At 43.3% G+C, this 22,751-nt stretch overlaps 1 protein-coding gene across 1 annotated transcript in view; it reads right to left on the bottom strand.

Annotated features, from left to right (window-relative positions):
• LOC126236049 (transcriptional regulator ERG homolog) overlaps window positions 1-22,751 on the bottom strand; it is a 300,731-nt gene that overhangs the window by 168,688 nt on the left and 109,292 nt on the right. Inside the window, exon 3 of the mRNA XM_049945092.1 lies at window positions 11,304-11,375. Coding sequence (XP_049801049.1) covers window positions 11,304-11,375 — 72 coding nt within the window. The remainder of the gene's footprint in view (window positions 1-11,303; window positions 11,376-22,751) is intronic.

The raw sequence follows: 22,751 nt of genomic DNA, 5'->3' as shown, positions 1-22,751 counted from the left end.
TATCACCGTGCACACCGTTGTAGCACTGTGAATTTGTATTTTTCGTCAGTCTGTCAAGTTTGTTAGAATGTTTCCTCTGCATCTTTTGATGAAATGCACGTTAATATTTCAGAAGTTATTAGTGCTTTATCAATTTTTAAGGCCGCTCGGTGTGAGGCAGACATAATTTAAATTTGATCAGGGTATGTATTTTGATATACAAACACCTTTCTGAGACTACATTGTGATATATCATACGAATGAAAAGTTATTTTAATTTCTATTATTTTTCGCTGGCATGAGCCCGAGCTGGTCATCATTTTGTACTTCTTATTGTCAGTCTATAATTATTAATTTTTGGTACAGTAACTGCGTCAGCGATGGCCTCTACTTTTTATAAAATTAAACACTTACTTATCTTGCCCGACACAGAGCCACAGAATGGCAGCAAAGCAAGTTTCTTTTCCTGCTCTTCGTCGTTGGTCGTATTCTGATATTTCTCAGAAATCACCTCTTTGGCTTGATGGACGCTGTCGCCGTTATTCCTTAAAACCTTGCGTAGATGGCTCAGTTCATGGGGCAGGTTATCGTCGTTTGATATTACTGTTGCACGATGCACCAATGTTTGTAATACTCTGCGCTTCTGTGCTGGATGACGGTGGCTGGTGGCGTGCAGGTACAGGTCTGTGTGGTTGGGTTTTCTGTAGACGCTGTGGTCAAGGCACCCATTTCGTTTACGGTGGACAAGGACGTCGAAGAAGTGCAATGAATTATCTTTTTCCACCTCCATGGTGAACTGGATATTATTACTGATGCCATTGAGGTGTTCCAAAAACTCGTCTAGTTTCTCGCGACCGTGTGGCCAAATGACGAACGTGTCGTCAAAGTATCGAAAGAAACACTTCGGCTTCTATGGCGCAGTATCTATGGCAATGCCCTCAAAATTCTCCATGAAGAGGTTAGCAATAGCCGGAGCCAACGGACTACCCGTTGTTACGCCGTCTGTCTGATCGTAATACGAGCCGTCGTACACGGAATAGGAGGACGTAAGAGTGTGCCTAAATAGCTCGACCACGTCACTTACAAAGTACTCGGAAATTAGGTACAAAGCGTCTGTGATAGACACATTCGTAAACAGCGCCACTACATCAAAACTGACCATAATATTATCCTCACTAAGGCGTAGACGGTTGATTGTGCTGATAAATTCTGCTGAGTTTTTTATATGATATTCGCAGTGTCCCACATGTGGAGCGTATTCATTTACAAGCTATAACACATTAACATCCGTGATTTTGTTGCGGACTCAGCATAAATGCTGGGGACTAGATGTTGAAAGACTTTTTTCTCCGAGAAATAACCTGCACCGGAGCTGGAAGATTTCACTTAAGTTCTTACCAGAGCCCTGACACTCCCCCCTCTGACGACATAGCAGGGCCCAGAGTGTACGCTGAGTCACTGTACGGAAGCCGGAGGTACCAGAAATCCGCTCTTTCGGACAAACTTTCTTTATGCTGCGAAAATTGCAACGTAATCGTGCTGTTAAGTAATTTTCTATAATGACCGCCCGCCGGAGCTAAATAGACGCCCCTCCTCCAATTAGGAGCAATACAGCGAGCGCCCCGCCGTGCGCGCCGTGGCGCTGGGGAGACCATCTGCAGTCTCCCTGCCACCGGCCACTGGCCCAGCGCCACCCCACGGTCGGCCGTCAGCAAGTCGCTCCCTCACGTATCGATTCAGTACACAGTAATAGTTCAATATAAAATCAGTAGTCGAACTTACAAACTTCCCCAAATTTTCATTCCGAATGAGAAAACTTTTCCCCCATTATGAAATACACTGATGAGCATATTGCCCATACCCCAATGGGCTGACGAAGCAAAGTTGGTATTGTTACCTGACACTCTAGACCTAGTGTTGCAGGGAGCGCCCAAAAACGTAGTGATTACAACACTACCACTCGCCAGGAAATGCTACTAAATCCCTGCTTGGCATACTCTGAATAATTATGCCGACTGCCGCAACAACTAAGTTATTTTCGGGGCTCGCTAGCACAATTAAGGTGGACACCCTATCTGTTGATTTGGAGCACAAGATCGCACCGTTACTCAATAAATTTAATGAACACGACAGATGCACATAACAGAGACTTTAATCATCAATAATATATTCTCCTTCGCTATTTACGACACTTTATGAACGCTCAACCACACGTTTTGCGCACCACGGGTCTGGCGCTGAGTATCTCAGCAGCTGAATACGCGGCGCCAGTTTGGAGGAACTCTGCTCACACTAAGCAAATTAACGTCGCCGTAAACGAAACTGTAGGTATTGCCACAGGATGCCTCAAACCAACTCCCAAAGACAAAATTTATCCCATCATAGGCATAGCACCACCCACTATCCGCAGACAAGTAGCCGCCGAGATCGAAAGATCAAAACAAAAAGAATGATCCTCGACACCCGATGCATATGCACCGAAAACAACGTGTCCGGCTGAAATCCCGCAGGAGTTTCACTGAAACCACTGAAGAGCTCGCCACCAAGCCCGTCGCAAGGCGGCTATCTCTTTGGGAAGAAATGGTGCCACACTCCACAATGGAACTACTTGAGGAGGGATCTGCAGGATTTCAACTACCTTTTACAACTTGGAGGTCATTAAACCGGTTGCGCACTGGAGTAAGTGGGTGCAAATCAAACCTATTTAAATGGGGCTACAGAGATAGCGATAGGTGTGAATGCGGAGCAATACAGGACTTGGACCACCTATTGATTTGCCCAAATATGTCTATAACATACACTAAAGACGATATTTTGAAAGTCAATGACAAAGCAACCTACGTTGCTAGTTACTGGGAAGGGAAGATATAATTGGTGCATCCGGATACGGAAGCAGAAGAAAAATCAACGCTGAGGTAACTTTTCGGTTCGTCGACTGTAGAAATCACGTGGTTTTGAGGTGAAGAACTCGGTGAGCGCATTGCCATCCGAAAGGAACTTCTTTAAAGATAGTTCGATAGAGAGCGGAAAAGAAGAAAATCTGATGACGCGAGTTCAGTTGATAAGGTGGGTGCGGACTGAGTTTCCAACCCAACGCCTGAATAGAGTTTTTTGTCTGTCTATCAGAATGTGGGCCGGAGTTACCGTGACGTAGCACACTTCACTTGGTCTTCCTGGTCGTTGATGTTGGAATGCATCTGGAAGACGTCTCAGTTGTTCACAATAAATGTCAGCAGTGATGGTTGCACCTCGGGCGAGCAATCTGTAGTACACCACATCGTCGCTGTTCCACTAGATGTAAATCATTATCTTTTGCAAATACACGCAAGTCTTTGTACGTGGGATTGCTGCTTCGTTTGGGCACAAGCATGCCTTTCTTTCCCTTACGTTACCGTAAATATACCATTTGTCGTCACCAGTAACGATACATGATAGGATTGGTCGGTGTTGTTCACGAACCAATTGGTTACATGCAAGAACAGATGTACCTACGACTACCAGCTGACTTTTGTGATTTTGGCTTAGAGCATGTACAAATACACCCAATTTTTGAGCCTTTCCCATTGCTTGTAAATGCACGATGGTGGAAAGATAACAGTTCGTCACATTTTCCTGTTCCCGAGTACAGTGCCATGGATAATTGCGGATTAATGCATTTAAACGATCTTTGTCAAACCACGAAGATCTTCCAGAACGTGGAGAGTCACTGATGTCAAAACGATCCTCCCTGAAACGAGAAAACTTTTTTCCTGCTGCTGCTGCCCGTCTACTGAACTCAGACAGAAGACTATGTCTTGAATATTCCGATTTCTCCACTTGGCACTCCATTTTCTAGCGTCCATAACTCCACTCCCTGTCGCAGAATGAAAAATGGCAATATGCAAACTCCAAGGAATAAAAAAATACTATCGATAAATAAACTCATACCAACTGGAATACCAACATGCAAAACAAAAACGCTACGTAATTATGCACCAATCTACTACTAAATGAAAATCAGTGATGCAACAATATTAATTTATTTCTAAAAAGACAAAAAAACAATATCCCTACAAGCAACAAACACGCTTGAAAGGAAAAAAAAATACATTGAATTTTCTAAGGCAAGAAGTGATACTACGTTAACAACAAATAAACACATGACCTATATTTTTCTGAAATCTGTGGAGGTGAGATCGTAGTGGTTATGGTTAACAAAACGAATTTAGTTGCCCCTCATGACTCAACGACACGTAATGACCCTACTTTTACTGCTAAAATGAGTGGTTACTCGACTCAAGCAGTTCAAGTGGAAAAGTCCAAAAGATCATTAACTACAAGCGTAAGCTCTGTGATCACACAAATAAATATTTTAAAAAACTAGAAACTCGCCTCGATTGCGAAAAAAGCACCTAGTGTTAACCTAGGTTTCGGCGTAGATAACTATACCTTCTTCACAACAATAAAACCCTCAAGTGCCTAAGAAGACCTTTGTCAATTATTATTAAAAGAACACCATAGCTATACATTTATAAACGAAGAAAAGGAAAACACAAACAGTACATATGTACAAAGTCTAAACCGTTACTTAACTTAATGGTGTAACCTCCATCCCACACCGGCCTATGTTCAATGGGCCATGACCCGCCATAAACTGCAGCTACAAATGGTCGCTCACTAAGTGAGGAGGTTACACCATTAAGTTAAGTAACGGTTTAGACTTTGTACATATGTACTGTTTGTGTTTTCCTTTTTTTCGTTTATAAATGTATAGCTATGGTGTTCTTTTAATCACTGACAAAGGTCTTCTTAGGCACTTGTGGGTTTTATTGTTCTGAAGAAGGTGTAGTTATCTACGCCGAAACCTAGGTTAACACTAGGTGCTTTTTTCGCAATCGAGGCGGGTTTCTAGTTTTTTAATATATTAACCAATGATTGTTGACGCGCTGCGATGCTGAAGGTTCTCAAATAAATATTACTTTTAATATAACCCCGACACTGCTTAACCTGAAATCTAAGTGCTCTGCTGCTCGCTGCTGACTCAGTACTTCGCATTGCACTCCGTTTCACTGTAGCTGGCTCGATGACTGGGGCTGCAGACGATGGTATGCGGCTGCATGACGAGCCTTCGATTCGTTGGCGAGTAACGTAACTCAAGTAAGCCTCCGCAATCCATTGTCTCTGATGGTAGAAGTCCAGTGCTGGGTGGAAGACTTTTATCTCAGATCATGGAAAGCTACTGTGCATTAAAAACTTCCCGACTCCGGAGATGAGCGACTGCTCCCTACAAATAGGACTGTGCTCTACGAGTTCTTACTGTGAAATCCACTTAAGTCACTCTTCGTGCCTCGTCACCCGAGTTCATAGCATTTCATCCTTTTCACCGCCACAACCAGTCTCAAGGTAGACAAAAGACCCCGCTCCCAGTCAAAAGAACTGGCAATAATATTTAACTCGCACCAGCATAGTCACCACAGAGAATTCAGTCGAATGCTCTCCCACCTGAGGCAGTTCCGCGTTCGTACTCACCCCTCTAACTTATCACGCAGGCGTCAAGTTCCTACCCCACAAGAATGCTAGTCAAAATCCAAACATGTAACTTTAAGCTCCCTATGCTTTCACATGACTGGAAATAATGTTATCTATCCTGAAATATTCTGCCACTACATTCTTAAGCATCATGATTTTTGCTAAGCAAAGTTTCCTGGCTTCCCTTCGGCTGGCTGAACACCGATTCACTCCCAGTTTCTAAAGAAAAAAAGTCCTCTTTCGAGTCTGCAGACTACAGGCGGAGCGACATTCCCCCCGCCACAGTGCCCCAGCAAGTGGCCTGGCGAAACACAGCCAGCTTCCCTGTCCCATGCGTACTGCACAGCAGGTTCCCAAACAGGTAGCCTGTCCTGAATTCCTCTCTTCCCGTTAGTGCAGGACATCAGAACTTTTGACAGATGCTAGCCTGTTGCCTAAGGTGTCACATGCACTGATGTTGTATTAAGTGCAAGACGAAAGTAAGAATACGAAGCCAACTGAGGAACCCACACCATATGAACTTAGTAATTTCTCTAAGCACGTCCGACGTTACCTGAATGGTACCATTCGAGGACAGTGGATTGGAAAAGGAGGAACAGAAGATTAACTTCATCGCCGATGGCGCCCCAGGTCCCAAGACCTCACACCTTGTGGCTTTTATCGCGTCTTTGTTCCCTCTCCGCCAGACGCTCTTGAAACTCTGCGACATCACATTGTTGAAACTGTGAATTCGATAAGTGTGTGGCGAGAAACGAGCCACCGTTTTGATATTTGTCGTCTAACATGGTGCTCACATTTAATGCATAAAATTTGAACTTTTCTGCTTCCAGGACCGTTGGAATTGTGTTCTTTTCTACTGTAGTTTTGAACTCTGTCCCTTCTTTTTGAGTAGCGTGTTCATCGTATTGGGAATACATAAAAGCCGGCCGCTGTGGCCGAGAGGTTCTAGGCGCTTTAGTCCGGAAGCACGCGGCTGCTACGGTTGCAGGTTCGAATCCTGCCTCGGGATGTGATGTATGTGATGTCCTTAGGTTAGTTAGGTTTTACTAGTTCTACGTCTAGGGGACTGATGACCTCAAATGTTAAGTCCCGTAGTGCTTAGAGCCATTTGAACCATTTGGAATACATAAGAAGTATCTTCTCAATCTTTTTGGATCAGAGAATTTTTAGTTGAACGCAATGTGTTACAGTAGACAGCAAATCTTCAACAGAAACAAAAGCTACACTGTGCCCAAGAAAATACAATAGGACTGCTAATGTTCTCAATACCAGACTAAATCATCAGTCATCTCAGGTTCTTCTCTGAAGATGCTCTTATCTGCAGAAAATTCAGGGTAAGAAAGTTTGGAGCTACTTAAAGAATAATTCCACTTCATAAGCCGAATAGTAACCGTATTTTAATACTGATAATTAAAAGAAAATGTACGTAAGCAAGAGAAATAACTCGATTTTATCGATTACAGTGTTAGTGGTAAAGTTATAAAGTCTACCACAGTGTATAAATATCTAGGAGTATTAGTACCAGTTGACATGAACATGTGAAATCATTGGTAGCGTAGGCGAATGGATGTCTTAGATATGTTGGGTCGATGGTAACGTTCACCTGTTAACAAGATCACATTAACATACTAGTGTTGCAATGTTTGCGATCCTTGTTATGTTAAACTGAGAGAAGATGTCGAAGGAGGTCAGAGAAATAACATCAGAGACCTACTGTTAGGATTTAATACATCGACCAAGTTCTTAGAAAAATATAACAGTGATGGTCAGGCAACTTAAATGGATATATTTGGAGAAATTGTGATGTTGTTTCCACATAATGCTCCCGGGTAAATTAATAAAATTAGTATTCGCAAAGTTGACTGACGTAGCGATCATGAAAATAAGCTAAGGAAAATTATGACATGTACAGAAAAGTGTAGTCTTTTTATTTCGTGGGTGCCGTTATATTCTCCTAAACAAAGCATCAAGCGAAACAGACCGCCCTTCACATGTCTTCTTACTGGCAAATGTGTGCACCAAGTAGTCTACGGTAGACAGTTGTAATACCTAAGACCCCTATAGCTAGGTCATGTGTCGTGCAAAATGCATTTCAGTGGTATCGGGTCATAGGATAACCAGAGGTGTTTTGCACTCATCTATGAAGTCGTGCAGGCACTAGTATTTCCACAGTAGTCCTGTTTGCTTTGAACGATGAAATGAGTTGTGCCAATACTTACTCGGGCAGTTTTCAGCAACTCCTCCAACTGTGAGTCGTCGCCCTTCTTGGATAAGTTAATCAATACGAGTTTGCAGGGCCGAGGTCGATACCCTTACTAGACGCCCGGTGAGGCGCTCGTCGGTTGTTCTTTTGTGGCCACTCGCACGGTTCATGCAAGTACTGCTGTATTATTTGTTGATATGATAGAATATTTGTGACGATTATACACTTTCCGAAAGTAAAGTCAGATCACAGAACGCTGTTCTTCAAATGTACTTTCTTCAACTGACACGCCATCCTAAGTAAGACTTACGGCGTTAAATTTGCGTGAAAATTAATTTTACTGGTAAGTAAAACTCTTCCCAAGGTTGGCAACTAACGCTTAAAAAAGTTTCACTTTCACGAATTAGGCGTTCTATTTACCACATACGCTTCTTTTTTAACTTATTCTATAATCCTCGTATATAAGCAGAGCGGGGACGAACGAGGAATCGTTTTAGCGGCAATGCGGCCCGCGAATGGGTATATACTCTGCCATAAGCGACTTTGACATCTCATATTGTCCCGGCGCTGAGGATGGAGCATCCCGAAACGCCGAAGATTGCCGGCTGTACGCGCGCTGTTGTCTGGCATTTATTACGGAAAGTGGTTAATGATGGTAAAACCACGAATAGGCAACAATGAGCTGGAATTCAACGTATCATATCAGTACATGAAGGATGAAGGTTTGCCACCTCTGTAAAGCAGGTTAGGTGATGATTTTGGCAGGTCTGACGACGAAGTAAATTCTGGCGCAGGCAGCACACTGTTAAACGCACGTTGTTGGATATGCAGAGAACGTCCACGATCTCGTGCGCTATGTGCTCAAAAGTATCCGGACACCCCCAAAAACATACGTTTTTCATATTAGCTGCATAGTGCTGCCACCTACAGCCAGGTGCTCCATATCAGCGACTTCAATAGTCATTAGACTTCATGAGAGGGCAGAATAGGGCGCCCCGAGGAACTCACAGACTTCGAATCAGGTGACTGCGTGTCACTTGTGTCATTCGTCAGTACGCCAGATTTCCTCACTCCTAATCCCTAGAATAGTGAAATGAGAACGGGAAGGGACACGTGCAGCACACAAGCGTACAGACCGACCTCGTTTGTTGACTGACAGAGACCGCCGACAGTTGAAGAGGGTCGTAATGTGTAATACGCAGACATCTATCCAGACCATTACCCAGGAATTCCAAATTGCATCAGGATCCACTGCAAGTACTATGACACTTAGGCGGGAGGTGAGAAAACTTGGACTTCATGGGCGAGAGGCTGCTCATATGCCACACATCACGACGGTAAATGCCAAACGATGCCTTGCATGGTGTAAGGACCGTAAACATTGGACGACTGAACAGTGGAAAAACGTTGTGTGGAGTGACAAATCACGGTACACAATTTGGCGATCCGATGGCAGGGTGTGGGTATGGCGAATGCCCGGTGAACGTCATCTGCCAGCGTGTGTAGTGAAAATTTGGAGGCATTGGTGTTATGGTGTGGTCGTGTTTTTCATGGAGGGGGTGTGCACCCCTTGTTGTTTTGCGTGGCACTGTCACAGCGCAGGACTACATTGATGTTTTAAGCACCTCCTTGCTTCCCACTGTTGAAGAGCAATTCGAGGATGTCGATTACATCTTTCAACATGATGGCGCACTTGTTCTCTAAATCTACATCTACATGATTACTCCACTATTCACAGTAAAGTGCCTGTCAGAGGGTTCAATGAACCACCTTCATGCCCTCTCTCTACCGTTCCACTCTCGAACGACACGCGGGAAAAACTAGCACTTAAATTCTTCCGTGCGAGCCCTGATTTCTCTTATTTTATCGTGATGATCATTCCTCCCCACGTAGGAGTGTGGCAACAGAATGTTTTCGCAATCGGATTAGAGAACTGGTGATTGAAATTTCATGAGAAGATCCCGTCGCAACGAAAAACGCTTTTGTTTTAATGATTGCCACTCCAATTCACGTATCATCTCTGTGAGACTATCTCCTCTATTTCGCGATAATACAAAACGATCTGCCCTTCTTTGCACTTTTCGATGTCATCTATCAGTCCCACCTGATGCGGATCCCACACCGCACAACAATACTCCAGAATAGAGCGGACAAGCGTGGTGTAAGCAGTCTCTTTAGTAGACCTGTTGCACCTTCTAAGTGTTCTGCCAATGAATCGCAGTCTTTGGTTTGGTCTACCCACAATATTACCTATGTGATCGTTCCAATTTATTTTATTTGTAATTGTAATCCCTAAATATTTAGCTGAATTTACAGCCTTCAGATTTGTATGACTTATCGCGTAATCGAAATTTAGCTGATTCCTTTTAGTACTCATGTGAATAACGTCACATTTTTCTTTATTCAGGGTCAATTGCCACTTTTCGCACGATACAGATATCTTATCTAAATTATTTTGCAAGTCGTTTTGATCATCTGATGACTTTAGAAAACGGTAAATGACAGCATCATCTGCAAACAATCGAATAGTGCACGACCTGTGGCGGAGTGGTTACACGACAATAACATCCCTGTAATGGATTGGCCTGCACAGATTCCTGACCTGAATCCTATAGAACGCCTTTGGGGTGTTTTGAAATGCCGACTTCGTGCCCGGCCCCGCCAGCAACATCGATACCTGTCATCAGTGCAGCACTCCGTGAAGAATGGGCTGCTATTCCCCAAGAAACCTTCCAGCACCTGATTGAACGTAAGCATACGACAGTGGAAGTTGTCATCAAGGCTAAGGGTGGGCCAACACCACACTGAATTGCAACATTACCGATGGATGACGCTACGAACTTGTAAGTGATTTTCAGCCAGGTGTCCGAATAATTTTGATCATTTAGTGCATGTTGACACAAAGACGTCGTCGCTGACGATTACAGAAGACACGTTAGCTTCGAGAATGGACAGTGTTTCAGTGTAAATGAGTCGTCTGAATCACATTTCTTGTTACACCAGATCTATGCTTGTGTCCTGATATGCATTTATCCCGGCGGACGGCTGCTCGAATACGCAATGCTCCTAGGAAGCAGGCTGATAGGGGTAGGGAGAACTCACCTGGGCGGTCTTGGGACCGATATTAGTAGCCGAAGGCAAATGAGAGCTGCTGACCACTTGTGCATTATTGCGGGCCACCTGAATCTCTGTTTGATGACTTCGCCGATGGCGATGGCAACTGCAAAGAGGGAAACTGTCGGTACGATGAAGCTAGTGGTTTGGAGGTACACGATAAGGAACTCTCGTTGATGGCTTAACCAACAAAGCCGGCTGATTTGAATCCGATGGACGTATCTGGGACGCTGCCAGGGGCCAGCACCGCTTCCCCAAAACGCCGGCCTACAATTTTCGAGTATTGCGCCACCTGTACGTAGACATGTGGAGCCTGCGGAAGCCCGTCAAGAACATGAGAAATCTGTACCACGTAGAATCGTTGCTGTATTGCGTTCCAATGGTAGACCAAAACACTGTTTAGCATTTGGTCATAATGTTTAGGCTCATCAGCGTATTTGACTAAATAGTGTTGTGTGCACGAGTTTAATTACTAATCTACTTATCAGACATAACTTACCGGGCTGCCTGAGATGTGAGTGCGGGTCCAGGGACGACTTGGACATGCTGCTTAGCGAGTTGCTGCCGTAACCTGCAACAATGCACATCACACTGCATTAACACTGCCGGTGAGAAAAACAGATTTTTTTCTACATCATCATGCTCGCACGAAAATGATTTCAATCCTGGATTTTGTAGACTTAACTGAATTTCGGTTGAATTCTGGTTGTACCTGGGATCTGGAGGACAGCTCATTAATTAACGTGCATTACGAGACTTTAATTCTTACTCTCTTGACTTTTAGAAAAAGGTAGGTAATATTTAAATATATCTAGGATGTGGATATGCCAATGTACACTTTTGCAGCATATCTTCTTGTTCCTCCTAACGTTTTCCCATTTTCAAGAAATTTATTTTGGGTCATGATTCGGCAGCAATTTTAATTATAGTTTCCCAGCTGCCACGGTTGAAATTTAACCTACAGGAGAGCCATATTTCTGTAAAACCTGTAAACTTAATTGCTAACTTGATTTGTGTCTGATTTTCTGACACATATTGCTATGTAATATTGTTTCATTCCTGTGACTATTTTGTGGTTAATTTTATTTGAAGTGTACTGGGCACATTTGCTAGGAGCAAAGCTCTGCAACTTTCGCGCTGGGAAGGTGGACTTCCAGTGTCATCTTTGGGTCCTCTTTGTAGGCAGAAGGCAGCCGCGAACCTCAATTAGGAGGGCAGACGTCCCTCAGGAGACAGGCAGTTTTCGCGGAAGTAAGGCAGTAGTCTACTTCTTGCCTTTGGGATCAGAGTTGGCATCTGGCCTAGCTGAGGACAGCTGATGTTGTGCCACCACTACCGTCCCCAGAGAATAATTAATTTTGACAATTTTGCCTTTTCTGCACGAACATAAAAGAGTGATACACGGTGATACCACGAACCCACGCGAATTGTAAATGGTTGCGAAAACACACTTGACTTCTTAGCCACAAACAATCCAGAGCTAATAGAGAGCATCATGACTGATACAGGGATTAGTGATCACAAGGTCGCTGTAGCTAGGCTCAATACCGTTTCTTCCAAATCCACCAGAAACAAACGCAAAATAATTTTATTTAAAAAAGCGGATAAAGTGTCACTAGAAGCCTTCCTAAGAGACAGTCTCCATTCCTTCCGAACTGACTATGCAAATGTAGACGAGATGTGGCTCAAATCAAATTCATAGTAGCAACAGCAATTGAGAGATCCATACCTCATAAATTGGTAAGAGATGGAACTGATCCACCATGGTACACAAAACATGTCCGAACGCTGTTGCAGAGGCAACGGAAAAAGCATGCAATGTTCAGAAGAACGCGAAATCCCGAAGATTGGCCAAAATTTACAGACGCGCGAAATTTGGCACGGACTTCAATGCGAGATGCCTTTAATAGGTTCCACAACGAAACATTGTCTCGAAATTTGTTAGAAAATCCGAAGAAATTCTCGTCGTATGTAAAGTACACAAGCGGCAAGACGCAGTCAATACCTTCGCTGCGCAGTGCCGATGGTACTGTTACCGACGACTGTACCGCTAAAGCGGAGTTATTGAACGCAATTTTCCCAAATTCCTTCACCAGGGGAGACGAATGGAATATTCCAGAATTTGAAACACGAACAGCTGCTAGCATGAGTTTCTTAGAAGTAGATACCTTAGGGGTTGCAAGGCAACTCAAATCGCTTGATACGGGCAAGTCTTCAGGTCCAGATTGTATACCGATTAGGTTCCATTCAGATTACGCTGATACAATAGCTCCTTACTTCGCAATCATGTACAACCGCTCGCTCACCGATAGATCTGTACCTACAGATTGGAAAATTGCGCAGGTCGTACCAGTGTTTAAGAAGGGTAGTAGGAGTAATCCATCGAACTACAGACCTATATCATTGACTTCGGTTTGCAGTAGGGTTTTGGAGCCTATACTGTATTCAAACATTATGAATCACCTCGAAGGGAACGATCTGTTGATACGTAATCAGCACTGTTTCAGAAAACATAGTTCTTGTGCAACGCAACTAGCTCTTTATTCGCACGAAGTAATGGCCGCTATGGACACGGGATCTCAGGTTAATTCCGTATTTCTAGATTTCCGGAAAGCTTTTGACACCGTTCCTCACAAGCAACTTCTAATCAAGCTGCGGGCCTATGGGGTATCGTCTCAGTTGTGCGACTGGATTCGTGATTTCCTGTCAGGAAGGTCGTAGTTCCTAGTAATAGACGGCAAATCATAGAGTAAAACTGAAGTGATATCAGGTGTTCCCCAGGGAAGCGTCCTGGGACCTCTGCTGTTCCTGATCTATATAAATGACCTGGGAGACAATCTGAGCAGTTCTCTTAGGTTGTTCGCAGATGATGCTGTAATTTACCACTTAGTAAGGTCATCCGAAGACCAGTGTCAGTTGCAAAGCGATTTAGGAAAGATTGCTGTATGGTGTGGCAGGTGGCAGTTGACGCTAAATAACGAAAAGTGTGAGGTGATCCACATGAGTTCCAAAAGAAATCCGTTGGAATTCGATTACTCGATAAATAGTACAATTCTCAAGGCTGTCAATTCAATCAAGTACCTGGGTGTTAAAATTACGAACAACTTCAGTTGGAAAGACCACATAGATAATATTGTGGGGAAGGCGAGCCAAATTTGCGTTTCATTGGCAGGACACTTAGAAGATACAACAAGTCCACTAAAGAGACAGCTTACACTACACTCGTTCGTCCTCTGTTAGAATATTGCTGCGCGGTGTGGGATCCTTACCAGGTGGGATTGACGGAGGACATCGAAAGGGTGCAAAAAAGGGCAGCTCGTTTTGTATTATCACGTAATAGGGGCGAGAGTGTGGCAGATATGATACGCGAGTTGTGATGGAAGTCATTAAAGCAAAGACGTTTTTCGTCGCGGCGGGATCTATTTACGAAATTTCAGTCACCAACTTTCTCTTCCGAATGCGAAAATATTTTGTTGAGCCCAACCTACATAGGTAGGAATGATCATCAAAATAAAATAAGAGAAATCAGGGTTCGAACAGAAAGGTTTAGGTGTTCGTTTTTCCCGCGCGCTGTTCGGGAGTGGAATGGTAGAGAGATAGTATGATTGTAGTTCGATGAACCCTGTGCCAAGCACTTAAATGTGAATTGCAGAGTAATAATGTAGATGTAGATGTAGATGTAGATGCCACTAGGAGAGATACGACTTTCGCTCCAAATTTTCGATCCTCCAGTCGAATTGAGTCGCCTTACCGCCGTGCTTGATGTAAGGAGCCTGACCAATGGAGTAGACACCTCCACAGCCCAGTACCAAACTCATGTTTGTTAATGTGCATTTTTCATGCCACGATTGGAAAGTTTCAGCTGCATTCCACCGGTATTTTTTTTTCAGGTATTAAGGGAGATTCTTGTTCGTCAAAGTGCCAATAGCAGTTGGTCGTCCCTCACCCCCCTCCCCTCCACACATAATATTTTTTTTAATTAAATTAGGGCAGTGAACTAAGATTCTGGCTATTCTGGTACTATTTAATGATAATCTATTCGATGGAAACTGAAACAAAAATTGCACGGGTAGCGTTTGAAGCAGTTCCGCCAGCATATTAGATACGAACTTGAGCCACTGCGTTTCACTCGCTTAGTCGAACTCTGAGTAACCTTATGAGTCTAAGACTTAGGCACAAAACTTCAACATCGATTCTCTGGGAAACTGGGGGCCTCGCATGGAAAGCCGCTGGGCCGGTGCTAAGGACAAGTTCCCACACAACATACCTAAAACTCATCAAAATTCGTGATCAACAGGTCTGATGCTCCCGTCGGTGGACTAGAACAAATCATTGTTCCGCACTGTAACAACTCATTTTCAAGAAAAATTTAGACGAACACAAAATCCTCAAGATTAGCGATCTTTTACAGAAGCTCGAAATTTAGCGCTGGCTTCATTGCGAGATTCTTGTTATAGCTTCCACAGTGAAACTTTGTCTCGAAACGTGGCAGAAAATCCAAAGATATTCTAGTAAAGGATGCTAGCAGGAGAACACAATCAATGCTTCCTCCGAGCAATAGCAATGGAAATACTATCGATGACACTGCGGCTAAAGCAGTGTTTCTAAACGCAGCTTTCCGAAATTCCTTGACCAAAGAAGACGAGGTAAATATTCCATAACTCGAATCAAGAATAGCTGCCAACATGAGTAACTTGGAAGTATATATCCTCGGGGTAGTGAAGCAACTTAAATAACTTATTAAGAGTAAGTCTTCCGGTCCAGACGATATACTAATTAAGTTCCTTTCAGAGTATGCTGATACAGCAGCTCCATACTTGAAAATCATTTCCAACTGCTCGCTCGACGGAAGATCACTACCCAAAGGCCGAAAAGCTGCACAGGTCACACCAATATTCAAAAAAGGCAATAGGAATAATCCACTAAATTACAGGTCCATATCATCAATGTTGATACGCAGCAGGAGTTTGGAACATACATTGTGTTCGAACATTATGAATTACCTCGAAGAGAACGGTCTATTGACACACAGTCAACACGGATTTAGAAAACATCGTTGTTGTAAAACACAACTGTCTCTTTAGCCACACAAAATATCGAGTGCTATCGTCAAGCAATTTCCAATTGATTCCGTATTTCAAGATTTACAGAAAGCTTTTGAGACTATACCTCACAAGTGGCTTGTAATCAAATTGCGTGTTCATGGAATATCGTCTCAGTTATGCCGATGTATTCTTGACTTCCTATCAGAGAGATCACAGTTCGAAGCAACTGACGGGAAGGTATCTAATAAAATAGAAGTTATTTCTGGCGTTTCCGAAATAGTGTTAAAGATCCTCAGCTGTTCCACATCTATATAAGCGATTTAGGAGACAATTTGAGCAATCGTCTTAGGGTGTTTGCAGATGATGCTGTCGCTTATCGTGTAGTAAAGTTATCAGAAGATCAAAACAAATTGCAAAACGAGTTAGAAAAGATATCTTCATGGTGCGAAAACTGGAAAATTGACCCTGAATAATGAAACGTGTGAGGTCATCCACATGAGTGCTAAAAGGAATTCGTTTAATTTCGGTTACACTATAAATCAATCAAATCTAAAGGCCGCCACTTTAACTAAATACCTAGGAATTATAATTACAAACAACTTAAATTGGAAAGAACACATTGAAAATGTTAGGAGGAAGGTGAGCCAAAGACTAAGGCTTATTGGCAGGACACTTAGAAGACGCAACAGATGTACTAGAGACACTGCCTACACTACACTTGTCCGTCCTCTTATTTAGTGTTGCTGCACCGTGTGGGATCCTTACTAGATACTGTTAATGGAGTAAATCTAGAAAATACAAAAAAGAGCAGCACGTTTTCTACTATCGAGAAATAGGGAACAGAGTGTCACAGACGTGATACAGGATTTGGAGTGGACATCATTAGAAAAAAGGCGTTTTTCGTTGCGGCGGGATCTTCTTACGAAATATCAATCACCAATTTTCTCCTCAGAATGCGAAATATTTTGTTGACATCGATGTACATAGGGAGAAACAATAATCGTAATAAAATAATGTTAATCCGAGCTTGCACGGAGAGATATAGGTGTTCGTTATTTTCCGCGCGCTGTTCGAGAGTGAATGAAGAATTATTGTGAAGGTGGTTCGATGAACTCTCAGCCAGGCACTTAAGTGTGTTTTGCAGAGTATCCATGATGATGTATATGTAGATGCAAACGTAATTGATAAATACTTGGACATTAGAGGCTTTCTGCTTCCTCGAAAGACTTTTTCACCGGGTCAGCTAATATATAAAAGACGAATTCTTACTTAGACGGGTGATTATGTTAGTCAACTAATTAGTCACATCCTTGTCATGCAATGGTCACATTCCAAATTACATCAGATGTAACTGTACGAAGATAAATAACTATAGAATTAACAGCCCCAAATTCAGGTAGAAGAAAAGCTATAGTTCTATCAAATGGCTAGTTTGCAGAATATTTGAGGCAAATTTTAAACAACAAAGAATCAGAATCTACTCTACAAGGAACCTAGGTAGACTCCTACAGGAGATATTTGGAGTAAAAGCAAATAATACAGATAGCAGAGTATGAATCAGTGACAGATTATACTGACCGTTGTAGCTTCAGGTTAATAAAAAGATGTAAGTAATGGTGCTCTGAATGCTGAAACGTTGAGGACGGAATAATATTACAGCTTTCCAACGCTACGTATTATCTGGCTACTCAGATCTGGTACAAATATCTCCATATCCAGAACTGTAATTGTACAAGACCACAACTAATCAGTACTGGAAAGACTTCAACAGTAAACGATTAGCTTTAAGGGATCATCTGAATATGCTCTATACATTTATGACTTTTTCTTCTTACAGTCAGCAGTACCTGGAGCAGATTCCATGCCCGAGATAAATAGGAGAGGGCAAAATGCAAAGCGTGTAAGAAAAACCTTGCAACTTAGTCAAAGTTACGTACGAGTTTCGTCGGAGCTTTAGTGTAACTTGACAAATCAGTTCAGATGCAGTGTATAACAAAACGATACCGAATGTTTTCGAGGGGCTGTAACGAAGATAAGAACCAGTGTACGGAAATGTCATAAAATGGCGCTACAAAGTGCTGAAACTTCAGGAGCCAATGCCTGCCGCTAGGCCGCCCGTTCAGCACCAAGTCACACAAAGTACACTATGTGATTACAAGTATCCGGGCACCGGGCTGAAAATGACTTATAAGTTCGTGGCGGCATCCATCGGTAATGCTGGAATTCAGTATGGTGTTGGCCCACCCTTAGCCTTGATGACAGCGTCCACTCTCGCAGGCATACGTTCAATCAGGTGCTGGAAGGTTTCTTGGAGAAGAGCAGCACATTCTTCATGGAGTGCTGCACTGAGGAGAGGTATCGATGTCGGTGGTGAGGCCTGACACGAAGTCGACGTTCCAAAACATCCCAAAGGTGTTGTATAGGCTTCAGGTCTGGACTCCGTGCAAGCTACTCCATTACAGGGATGTTATCGTCGTGTAACCACTCCGCCATAGGCCATGCTTTATGAACAGTTGCTCTATCGTGTTGAAAGATGCAATCGCCATTCTCGAATTGCTCTTCAACAGTGAGAAGCAAGAAGGTGCTTAAAACATCAATGTAGCCCTGTGCTGTGATAGTGCCACGCAAATCAAAAATGGGTGCAAACCCCCTCCATGGAAAACACACCCACACCATAACACCACCGCCTCCGAATTTGTCACTACACACGCTGGCAGATGACGATCACCAGGCGTTCGCCATAGCCACACCCTGCCATCGGATCTCCACAGTGTTTACCGTGATTCGTCACTCTACAAAACGTTTTTCCACTGTTCAATCGTCCAATGTTTACGCTCGTTACACCAAGCGAGGCATCGTTTGGCATTTACCGGCGTGATGTGTGGCTCATGGGCAGCCACTCGATCGTGAAATCCAAGTTTTCTCACCTCCTGCCTGTTATAGTAGGTCAGAGTTTGACAGAGTTTTGATAACTTCGCTCGAATAAATAGTTAGAGTCGATGAAATATCTTCGAAGTTACCGAAATCTGTGGGAAGTGAAAGAACCATATGATTATTTTAACTGGAGTCAGAAAAAATGAAATGGGCGATCTACTACTACTGTAGATTTTAAGAAAAGCATGCCTTCACATTACCAAAGAAGGAAGAGAAGCGAAGGGAAGACTTAGCACAGAGCTCAATCTAACATTGCTGAACAAAATTCAGTATACTTTCGCAGTATTTTGTGATCCACATAAATAATTCGACAGTGTGGGGTAAAATGAGAATATTGGGTCTAAATTACAGAGACAGACGAAAAGTCTACATATTATACGAAACCAAGATGAGAGTATTCCAAGTAGAATATTAAGAAAGAATAGTTCTTGTCAAGAAAGACATAACACCGAGATGAAACGTATCACACCTATTCTTCAATATGTGCGTCGTAGAAGCAACGATGTAATGAAAAATTCGGAAGAGGAGTAAAAGTGAAAGGGGAATAGAGCCGATACTGATGACCGCCGAAGACACTGCCAGTCAGGGACAGAGAATGGACAGCAAACATTATACTGAAATTGGCTTAACGGTAAACAAAACGAAGACAAAACACTCGTGATAAGCAGTAGAGAGGAGAATATCGACTTGCTCAAAATACAAATTAAGATCGACGAAGTAATGGAATGAAACCATTTCCCCAACTAGGAAGCAAGTTCACTCCAGTTGGCCGAAGCATTGAAATACGAAAGATATTTTTGCACAGGCAAAGAAGGGTTTCTGACCGTTCCAGATACTGATACGGAAATAAGGTTCCTGAGAGCGTATATCAGGAACACAACATTGTGTATAAGAAAAACTAGGACATTCAGAGAAGAATGAACTGATTTAAAATGTGGCACATCGAAGTATGTTAAAAGTTAAATGGGTAGGGAAAGTACGAATTGAAGAAATAACAGAAAAGGAAAGAAATCTACGAAGGACTATTACTAACAGAAGGAAGGACAGGTTCATGGGGCATCCGCTATGACATCCAGGAATGGCACTTCACTGATAGCATCAGCAGAGCGGAATATTTATTTGAATAAAAAATATACTTTTAATGTAATACATTTTTAAATCAGCATAAGAAGTATAACATAGTGTTCCTTGTGCCATACTGATTCCTAACCCCAAACAGATAGTCGTAAAAATCTGTGATTCTGAATTTTTAATAGAAAAGATTTGTGAGGTTTTTAACGATAAACGTGGGCTGCAGGTAATAGATAATAGGTAGGAGGTGGACTATTGAAGCATCAGTTATGTATCGTAAGTACTCAAAGTTTTCGTTATAATTCTTAAAGGTATTTTCATGGCTCTGAGCACTATGAGGCTCAACTGCTGAGGTCATTAGTCCCCTAGAACTTAGAACTAGTTAAACCTAACTAACCTAAGGACATCACAAACATCCATGCCCGAGGCATGATTCGAACCTGCGACCGTAGCGGTCTTGCGGTTCCAGACTGCAGCGCCTTTAACCGCACGGCCACTTCGGCCGGCCGGTATTTTCATAGCTATTAAATATTTATCTCCTCTCTGTTCATCTCCTGACCTGCCCTCTCTGTCCATATCTTCATATCCTCTCTCTCTGTCCACCTCCTCCTCTGCCAAGTCTCTGTCCACCTCCTCCTCCCCATTCTCTCTGTCCATTGTCCATTTCTTCCTTTCCCTGTTCATCTCATCCTACTCCCTCTCCTCCTCTTCCCTCAGACGAGCTCGACTGCATGTATATCCTCTAGAATGCATTCTGGTACTACATGTTGGTCTTGCAGGGCAGCCTAGATATTAGGCATTACTGAACTCTTCATCGCCACCCTCACCCTTTCCTAAGAGACCGGCAAGCAAGCTGACTTAATCTAGCATTGTCATCCAGTTCTGATATATGTTTAAAATTTAAAGTCTCTCGCTCATCGTGGAGATAGTTTCAAATCAATTGTACATTTTGCCCTGAACAGATGGACAGATATGAAAGTAACCTAATGATAATGTCCCAAAAATAATAGGGTAAGTAGGCAAAGATTAGAATACTGATACCAGATTATAGAAGATGTTGAGTACAGTAGTGGCGGTATGAAAACAGTCGAAAGATTAAAGAGTAAAATGAAAAAAAAAAAAAGAAACGATACATTATCCAAGTTAATAATGTGTACATTATATCTTTAATGTAAGTTCCCGTCTAAAATTCGTCGTTGTTGGTCTTGTGATAAAAGTGTTAAAAAAAGTGGTCGTTTCAGAAGCGTGCAATCTCGATGCGGTGTTATTTGGCCGGTGGCGAGAGGAGCTAGTTTCAAGGCGGCGAGGCCCGGCGGTGTCGATGGAGACGGTCCGGGCGGACGGCAGTGCGCATGCGCGGCTGGGCGCTGCGCGGCGCGGCGTGGGCCCCGCCCCCGACGCTGCGGCCACACCGGAAACAGGCGAGCGCCGGCGGCCGGACGCGAACACCACCCAGCAGGAAGGAAGGAAGGAAGGAAGGAAGGCGACGCCGGCCGGCCGGCCTCTCGCCGCGCCGCGCCGCGCCGCCACCGCATGCTCTCCACCTCGCCGAGGCTCACGTACACGCCGCCCCCGCCTCCAGTGTTACCAACACCAGCGCCCAGCCAAAAAGCCCACCCAGCGCCGTTCGCGTGCTTCCGCTCGCCGCGTTACGGCTGTTGCTCATGCAATATGCTTAGGCACAGATGCACGGCAGCTGGCCCGTTCTTAAAACAGTACCCTGTACACTGCGTTACAGAATAAACTTTTGACAAATTTGTAGTCCAGGATGAAAATCGAAATACTTTTCTATGAAGAACGTATGGCCGGAAATGAGAAATAAAGCTTCTACAGCACTGCGCACCTTCTACACTGGTAGGTCGAGCGATACGCCAGCCACCTGTAGTTCGGAAAACTCTTATTGACAAAACAGTACAGTACAATCAATTACTGTAAACCAAATGTGTGGCGTCGATACTTTAGAGTATATGGTCAACGTAAAATTTCAAGCTCTGCACTGATAGTATTAAACGCTGTACGGATACACTCTATAAGCTGAGGTACAGTTCCTAATGGTGTTGCAGACTACAGTTGCAAAACTACTGTAGGCTACTGTAAACTATCATAAGTAAACGTAGACTCTGTCAGTTATTATTGTATTCGCTTTACTTGACCGGTCGATGTGTTGCATATCTGTCGGGTGTTACCTCATGACGATTACTCGATTTACGTGCTCGGACAGTGTCAATACTAGATTCCGCTACCAACCGGAAGCGATGATCCATGTAGAAACTGAATTAGGATATATGAAGGGCCAGGTACCCTATGGACCATTTTCGTTCTTCATAGTAATCCTCTTGTCTGATACTTGAAAGTAAACAGTATTTTCTAATGTAGTGCTGTACTTGAGCTGAAGAGGTAGCTTCAAAAATATCAGGCAGCCTTAAGAAACGACTTTAGTACTCAAATTGCTCACTTGATGCATTTCGGTTTAGCCGGCCGGAGTGGCCGAGCGGTTCTAGCCGATACAGTCTGGAACCGCGCGACCGCTACGGTCGCAGGTTTGAATCCTGCCTCGGGCATTGATACGTGTGATGTCCTTAGGTTAGTTAGGTTTAAGTAGTTCTACGTTCTAGGGGACTGACGACCTTAACAGTTAAGTCCCATAGTGCTCAGAGCCATTTCGGTTTTATTTCGATCAACAGATGGAAACCGAAATCCGTCACGTGGGCAATTTGAGTAATATAGGCTTATTTCACCGTCTGTATGATTTTTTTCAAGCGACCTATTCAGCTCCACTATAGTGCTACATTATAATACAGCCGTGTTCGCCTGCCCCCTACTAGATTTCAAGTCTCAACTATATTTAAACACTATTTATAGCGAAATTGAAATTATTCATGTTTAATTCAGGTTTC

The sequence above is a fragment of the Schistocerca nitens genome, chromosome 1, assembly GCF_023898315.1.
Source record: "Schistocerca nitens isolate TAMUIC-IGC-003100 chromosome 1, iqSchNite1.1, whole genome shotgun sequence".
In the NCBI taxonomy this organism is placed as follows: Eukaryota; Metazoa; Arthropoda; class Insecta; order Orthoptera; family Acrididae; genus Schistocerca; species Schistocerca nitens.
This window is presented reverse-complemented; position numbering and strand designations above follow the sequence as displayed.